This window comes from Syngnathus typhle, unplaced genomic scaffold (genome assembly GCF_033458585.1).
Source record: "Syngnathus typhle isolate RoL2023-S1 ecotype Sweden unplaced genomic scaffold, RoL_Styp_1.0 HiC_scaffold_28, whole genome shotgun sequence".
Taxonomy (NCBI): domain Eukaryota; kingdom Metazoa; phylum Chordata; class Actinopteri; order Syngnathiformes; family Syngnathidae; genus Syngnathus; species Syngnathus typhle.
The window spans coordinates 109,140-117,512 of record NW_026871934.1 but is presented as its reverse complement, the minus strand read 5'-3'; the positions used below and the strand labels follow the sequence as shown (position 1 = coordinate 117,512).

Genomic DNA, 8,373 nt, shown 5'->3' with positions numbered 1-8,373 from the left:
TGGAGGTGGTCATTTCTTCATGCGCAGTGAATAACTCGGCACTCTAAAGCACCCGAGAGCGTTTTTTTCGATGCCAAGTGACGGGAGCGGCACAATTCAGAAAAAGTGCTCAGCTCGCCGAGAAAATGCGATTTAAGCAATAAAAATAAAAATGCTTATAAAACATAAACCAAACGTTGGAGGTGGTCATTTCTTAATGCGCAGTAATAAACTCGGCACTCTAAAGCACCCGAGAGCGTTTTTTTCGATGCCAACCTAACCAGAGTGACGGGAGCGGCACAATTCAGAAAAAGCGCTCAGCTCGCCGAGAAAATGCGATTTAAGCAATAAAATTAAAAATGCTTATAAAACATAAACCAAACGTTGGAGGTGGTCATTTCTTAATGCGCAGTAATAAACTCGGCACTCTAAAGCACCCGAGAGCGTTTTTTTCGATGCCAACCTAACCAGAGTGACGGGAGCGGCACAATTCAGAAAAAGTGCTCAGCTCGCCGAGAAAATGCGATTTAAGCAATAAAATTAAAAATGCTTATAAAACATAAACCAAACGTTGGAGGTGGTCATTTCTTAATGCGCAGTAATAAACTCGTTACTCTAAAGCACCCGAGAGCGTTTTTTTCGATGCCAACCTAACCAGAGTGACGGGAGCGGCACAATTCAGAAAAAGTGCTCAGCTCGCCGAGAAAATGCGATTTAAGCAATAAAATTAAAAATGCTTATTAAACATAAACCAAACGTTGGAGGTGGTCATTTCTTCATGCGCAGTGAATAACTCGGCACTCTAAAGCACCCGATAGCGTTTTTTTCGATGCCAACCTAACCAGAGTGACGGGAGCGGCACAATTCAGAAAAAGTGCTCAGCTCGCCGAGAAAATGCGATTTAAGCAATGTAGCGTCTTGAGGAAACGCATAGCTAAACCACCAGCAAAGAACCCAGGAGACTGTACTAGCTTGTAATTTTCTTTACTGAGCGGTGAAAAGGCATTGCCTCGTTAATGAATCACAGCAGATGGCAACAGATGTAAGTCTGACCGCATTCCACAACATGGCTACTTCATAACATCCTGTAGACGGCTCCGCGAAACCGGAAGTAGCGCGGCGAAACCGGAAGTAGCGTTTCACGACAATATTTTTTCAACTTAAACTATGAATTATCTATTATTACAAGATCGAAAGGATTACTTAACTTATTAAAACATTTTTACAACATTGTAACCATATGAAATTATTTATACAGCCTTAAAGGCAACACACTCCCCGCCTGGCCCGTAGGGGGCACCATAAGCTTAACTAAACCTTGAAAGAATCAGTCTTTGGGGAGGAGGAGGATGATTTCCGTCACTGGTCGCATAAATGTCTTAATGTTGCCTTGGTCACTGACTTTAACTTCGACCCTTCTTACACGATTGTCCTTTCCATGGAATGTTGCAGTGACCCGGGCCATAGGCCAGCTGTTGCGTGTGACCTGCTTGTCTTTGAGCAAAACAAGGTCACCGACTTGCAGATTTCTTCTAGATTGAGTCCATTTTTGTCTCTTTTGTAGTAAGGGCAGGTACTCCCTCCTCCAACGCATCCAAAACTGGTTGGCAAGAGCCTGAACTTGCCTCCATTGCTTAGTGTACAAGTCCTTCTCCAAGAATTCTCCAGGAGGTGGTAGAAGGCACGATCTCTGTGTGAGGAGCATTGACGGAGACAGAATGAATGGATTGTCTGGATCCGATGAAACTGGGAGAAGTGGCCTTGCATTTATGATGGCTGTAACTTCCGCCATGAGAGTGCACAACACTTTGTGAGTTAGTTCTACCTTGTTTTGAAGCAGCATGGAGTCCAGAATTCTTCGAGCCACACCAATCATGCGCTCCCAGGCGCCTCCCATGTGGGAGGCATGAGGTGGATTGAATTCCCAGATGCACCCTTGGTCACTTAGATACTGTTGTACTGTACTGTCCATTCTTAGCTCCTTGGATGCCCCAATGAAGTTTGTACCTCGATCAGATAAAAGACTTTTGGCGGGACCCCTCAGAGCAAAGAAGCGTCTCAGGGCGTTTACACAGCTGGATGTGTCCAGGGATTCGATCACCTCAATATGTACAGCTCTCGAACTCATGCAGCTAAACATGATGGCCCAGCGCTTGTTTTGGGCTTGTCCACCTCTAGTACGCCTGGTAGTTATTGTCCATGGCCCGAAAACATCAAGGCCCACATAAGTAAAAGGAGGACACATTTTAAGGCGTTCTGATGGCAGATCTGCCATGCGTTGTTCTTCCTGTTTACCACGTAGTTTGCGGCAAATAATGCATTTGTGGATCACAGAGTTGACAAGTCTTTTGCCACCTATAAGCCAAAGCCCAGCAGCCCTTATTGCGCCTTCTGTCAGGTGGCGACCCTGGTGTTTTACTTGCTCATGGTGGTGACGAGTGAGCAGGAGAGAAATGTGAGAGTCCTTGGGAATGATTATTGGGTTCTTTTCAAAGTCCTCAAAATCAGAGTGCTTGATTCGGCCTCCGACAACTATAAGGCCATCATCCAGGATTGGGCTGAGTTTTTGTAGAGGGCTTTGTGTGGGAATTGGTTTTCCAGCTTGAAGAGCCAACAGTTCTTTTCCAAACGTTGCTCGTTGTGTCTCCTTGAGAATGATATGTTTAGCGCGAGTCATTTCGTCCAGTGTTTGAGGTAAGTGACATTTGTGCCATCCTTTGCATTTTCTGTTTGGATTACTGCCATTGAATGATTTTGCGATGTGAATGAGGAAAGCTATCGCTCTGACCAATGACTTGAAGGTAGAGAAGCGTTGGAAGCCTTTACATGTGAGGACTTGAAGGTTAGTCGCCAGTGTTTTAACTTGTGGCCTTAATTCGCAGTCTTTTTCTGGATCAATTAACTCAAACTTCCCACTTGCTTGGTTTGTTTCTGCAGATGAACGATAGATGAAGGATGGTCCGGTGAACCATATTGTTTTTGCCAGTTGAGATGGTGTGAGTGATTGTGAAGCATGATCTGCAGGGTTTTCCTCTGTGCGCACATAATGCCACTGTTCTGGCTTGGAGGACTGACGAATACGCTGCACTCTGTTGTGGACATATGTGTAGAATCTTTTTGACTCGTTACAGATGTAGCCGAGAACTACTTTACTGTCTGTGTAAAAATGAACTGCATCCAGCTGTTGGTCTAACTCCTCCTGAATTAGATCGGCCATCTCGACTGCCAAGACAGCGGCGCACAGTTCAAGCCTTGGTATAGTGGGTTCTGATTGAGGAGCAAGTCTTGCCTTGCCAATAATGAATCCTACCTCAACCTTGTCATCTTGTTGGACTGCTTTCAGGTAGGCTACAGCACCAATTGCTTTGGTTGAAGCATCTGAAAATAAATACAGTTTGTTGCGTTCTGCTTGCCTGAGAGAAGTTGATGTGTAGGTTCTTGGGACGTGAAGCTCTTTAAGATCTTCTAGGGAATTTCTCCAACTTTCCCATTTGTTTTGCTTGTTCTCCGGAAGAGGTGCATCCCATTCTGAACACTCTGATGATAGTTCACGGAGTAGCGCTCTTCCTTGGATAGTGACAGGTGCCAACAGACCCAGAGGATCAAAGATGCTGTTAACAGAAGACAAAACACCTCGGCGAGTGAATGGTTTAATTGCAGTGGCCACTGAGAAGGTGAAAGTGTCTGTCATTATTTCCCAAATGAGACCTAGGCTTCGTTGTGACTGAGTTTCTTCACCTTCCAGATCTAGGCCTTTAATGATTGTTGCACAATCGTCAGGACAAAAGGCTTCTGTGACTGCTCGAGAATTAGAGACAAACTTGTGCAGACGAAGATTGGACTCAGCAAGAGCGGCTTTTGTTCTTTGGAGCAAGTCAATTGCTTCAGCTGGAGAAGGCACAGAGATCAAGCCATCGTCAACGTAAAAATGCTTTTCCACAAACTCGACTGTGTCGGCGCCATAGTCCTTTGCCCCTTCCTGGATGGCTTTGCGCAATCCATAAACGGCTACTGCAGGTGATGGCGAGTTTCCAAATACATGGACCTTCATTCGATATTCGATGACCTCCTTATTTACATCATTGTCCTTATGCCACAGAAAACGGAGATAATTTCGGTGGTCATCACGCACCAGGAAACAATGAAACATTTGCTGTATGTCTGCCATAATGGCAACTGCCTCTTTCCGAAATCGTAGGAGGACCCCAAGCAAACTGTTGTTCAAATCAGGCCCGGAGAGAAGGACGCTGTTGAGGGAGACGCCGGAATACTGGGCACTGGAATCAAAAACAACTCTGATCTTATTGGGCTTTTGTGGGTGATAAACCCCGAAAGTTGGAAGATACCAGCACTCTTCACCTTGTTTCAGTGGAGGAGCCACTTCAGCATGACCATTGGAGAAAATGCCTTGCATGAACTCGACGTATTGCTCTTGCATTTGAGGTTTTCTCTGTAAGTTTCTTTTGAGAGACAAAAACCGACTGACTGCAAGCTCCCTGTTGTTTGGCATCTGTTGGCGAGGTTCTTTGAAGGGAAGGGGTGCTCCCCAATTATTCTTGTCATCTCTATACATTCCTTCGTCCATAATCTCCAAGAAGAGAATGTCCTCGATAGATGGAGCTGGTTTGTTGTCGTTTTCTGTGCGATTGAATACTGTTTTTCCGAGAGTTTGTTCAGGTGCCTTATCCTGTCTTTTAGTGCGTGGCATTGCTGTGAGTTGCAGAAAGTTGTCACAGAGTCCGAAAACTGTTGGACGGCCATTTTCGAGAATCGTCGTCTTGAACGTGTTGACCGTGTGTTTATGAACCTTACCCCGGCACACCTCTCCAACTACGACCCACCCTAAATCTAGCCGTTGGGCAAACGGGGAATGATGAGGCCCATTGAGTTGTTCTCTAACCTTGTGTGCACGTAAGATGTCTCGACCTAGCAACAGGAGAATTTCAGCCTGAGGATCTAACTCAGGAATGCATTTGGCTATGAGACGAAGATGAGGCTGGTGCAGCACAGCGCTTGGAGTTGGGATTTCACTCCTATTGTTGGGAATGTCTGGACATTCAATAAGAGGAGGTAGTGGGATGATGACTGATTCATCAAGCGACTCGATCAGGAAACCTTCAGCCATCTTGCCCTGTGTTTCAACAAGCCCGGAGCATGTTCTTAAGTTGTAGCAGAAAGGCTTGGTTTTAATATTAAAAAGTTCAAAGAACTCAGGCCTAGCTAAGGAACGATTGCTCTGGTCGTCCAGGATTACATAAGCTTTAACTGCACTTTCTTTTTCACCCTTTGGATACACCCTGGCGAGACATATTTTCGAACATGAGCGACCCCATTGACCTTGGGCACACACCTCGGTACAGCTTGATGTTACATCGACATTGTCGGGTTGTTTTTCTCCCTCCCCGCCGTCCTCTTGAGCAGGTGAAGGAGCCTTGTTTTGAGGTGGAGGACCTGGATGCATGACGGTGTCATGGCGTGTGCTGTCACATTCAGTGCACTTTACTGTAGATTTACAGTCCTTAGCGAGATGAGTGTCTGAAGAGCAGCATTTAAAACATATTCCTCTCTCTTTGAGGAAGGCCTTTCTTTCCTCCAATGGTTTGTACCTGAATGTCCTGCATTTCTTTAGTGGATGTGGCTTACTGTGCAGTGGGCAGTTGTTGTTTATGTCGTTGTTTGTAGTTGTAATGTTTGTTTTGTGCACAGCGATAGGTCTGGGTGAGTTAAAGCTCTTAGGGTTGGATCTTTCTTGTTTAATGTACGTTTGACTATTTTGTTGGGTGAAACTTGGGTCATTGCGTTTCTTTGCCTCTTTGCAGATAAAAGCACAAAAGTAATGAAAGGGTGGGAAACAACCATTATGATCTTCTTTGTAGTTAGAACCCTGAGTCATCCACCTATCTTGGAGTGGGTACGGGAGCTTGTCGACTATTGGACCTATTCCTCGTGAAGTGTCCAGATACGACAAACCAGGAAGATAGCCGTCTTCCTTGGCTCCTTGAATCTCTTGGAGGAGATCCCCTAGTTCGCGCAGTTTGACATTGTCCTTTGTTGTTAATCTTGGAAAGCTATCCAATCGCTGAAAGAGTGACTTTTCGATCACTTCGGGGGCTGCATAACACTCACAAAGCCTCTCCCATGCTCTCTTTAGGGCTGCACTGGGGTTGTTGACGTGTACTGAGCGTATGCGCTTCACCTGACTACTAGATTCCTTTCCCAGCCATTTGGTCATGAGATCTAACTCTTGAGTCGGTGTCAGGTGGACTTCAGCTATAGCACCACTGAATGAAGAGTACCATGCTCTGAAGTTCTCTGGCCTATCGTCATATTGATAGAGGCCAGATGTGATCAGGTCTCGACGTGCCATATATTGGGCAAACGGCTCAGCTGGGTGAGGTAAGCTCGCTGCATTATTGTAATGAGGCATGAATGGGGATGCGTGTGGACTAAGAGCGTTCTTTGTTTGTTCTACTTTTGGTTTTGTCCCAAGTTTGGTTTGAATTGGCAAAGCTGTCTTCTTGAACGTGAACTTTGGCCTAATGCTGACAGGTGGTGGCTCAAAAGCATCTTCCTCAGATGGATCCCATGTTACTAATGAGTTATCTGAGGCCTTGCGTTGCGTTGGTGTAGCTGATACTTGTACGATTGGAGGTCGAATTTCGCTTTGTGATTGCACATAGTAATTTGTTCTTTCTCTTTTTACACTGTCCAATAAAGAATTTCTGCTCTCATGTTCATCTTGTATTGCCTCTGCATTTTCTAGCACTTCAGCCTCTGCTTCTGCAGCATGAGCTTCTCTTTGCCATGCTAACACTTCTAGCGCTGTGTCAATTTTCATTTTTTGTAGTTCACGTTCAGCTTTTTCCACTTTTAGCTCTGCTTCTTTATTTGCAAACGACGCTCTCACCTTTGCTGCTTCTGCTTTAGCTCGGGCACGAGCAGCGCTTCCTACGGATGAGCATGTGCTGCCGGTTTGACTTGTCGCAGATTTATTTCTTGCTGCCATTTTGACCACGATGACACATCAGATGCTGCCTTTTCACTGTAGCGTCTTGAGGAAACGCATAGCTAAACCACCAGCAAAGAACCCAGGAGACTGTACTAGCTTGTAATTTTCTTTACTGAGCGGTGAAAAGGCATTGCCTCGTTAATGAATCACAGCAGATGGCAACAGATGTAAGTCTGACCGCATTCCACAACATGGCTACTTCATAACATCCTGTAGACGGCTCCGCGAAACCGGAAGTAGCGCGGCGAAACCGGAAGTAGCGTTTCACGACAATATTTTTTCAACTTAAACTATGAATTATCTATTATTACAAGATCGAAAGGATTACTTAACTTATTAAAACATTTTTACAACATTGTAACCATATGAAATTATTTATACAGCCTTAAAGGCAACACAAGCAATAAAATTAAAAATGCTTATAAAACATAAACCAAACGTTGGAGGTGGTCATTTCTTAATGCGCAGTAATAAACTCGGCACTCTAAAGCACCCGAGAGCGTTTTTTTCGATGCCAACCTAACCAGAGTGACGGGAGCGGCACAATTCAGAAAAAGTGCTCAGCTCGCCGAGAAAATGCGATTTAAGCAATAAAATTAAAAATGCTTATAAAACATAAACCAAACGTTGGAGGTGGTCATTTCTTAATGCGCAGTAATAAACTCGGCACTCTAAAGCACCCGAGAGCGTTTTTTTCGATGCCAACCTAACCAGAGTGACGGGAGCGGCACAATTCAGAAAAAGCGCTCAGCTCGCCGAGAAAATGCGATTTAAGCAATAAAATTAAAAATGCTTATAAAACATAAACCAAACGTTGGAGGTGGTCATTTCTTCGTGCGCAGTGAATAACTCGGCACTCTAAAGCACCCGAGAGCGTTTTTTTCGATGCCAACCTAACCAGAGTGACGGGAGCGGCACAATTCAGAAAAAGTGCTCAGCTCGCCGAGAAAATGCGATTTAAGCAATAAAATTAAAAATGCTTATAAAACATAAACCAAACGTTGGAGGTGGTCATTTCTTAATGCGCAGTAATAAACTCGGCACTCTAAAGCACCCGAGAGCGTTTTTTCGATGCCAACCTAACCAGAGTGACGGGAGCGGCACAATTCGGAAAAAGTGCTCAGCTCGCCGAGAAAATGCGATTTAGGCAATACAATTAAAAATGCTTATAAAACATAAACCAAACGTTGGAGGTGGTCATTTCTTAATGCGCAGTAATAAACTCGGCACTCTAAAGCACCCGAGAGCGTTTTTTTCGATGCCAACCTAACCAGAGTGACGGGAGCGGCACAATTCAGAAAAAGCGCTCAGCTCGCCGAGAAAATGCGATTTAAGCAATAAAATTAAAAATGCTTATAAAACATAAACCAAACGTTGGAGGTGGT

The 8,373-nt window shown here is 44.7% G+C and overlaps 1 protein-coding gene across 1 annotated transcript; it reads right to left on the bottom strand.

Moving 5' to 3' along the window:
* Window positions 1–897: 897 nt before the first annotated feature.
* LOC133147082 (uncharacterized) lies at window positions 898–7,378 on the bottom strand. The gene is made up of 2 exons (XM_061271173.1): window positions 6,887–7,378; window positions 898–3,590 (listed from the first exon to the last, which is right to left on the bottom strand). Exon 2 carries the CDS (start codon window positions 3,194–3,196, stop codon window positions 1,307–1,309), a length of 1,890 nt encoding a protein of 629 aa, XP_061127157.1. The 5' UTR covers window positions 3,197–3,590; window positions 6,887–7,378; the 3' UTR covers window positions 898–1,306.
* Window positions 7,379–8,373: the final 995 nt, after the last annotated feature.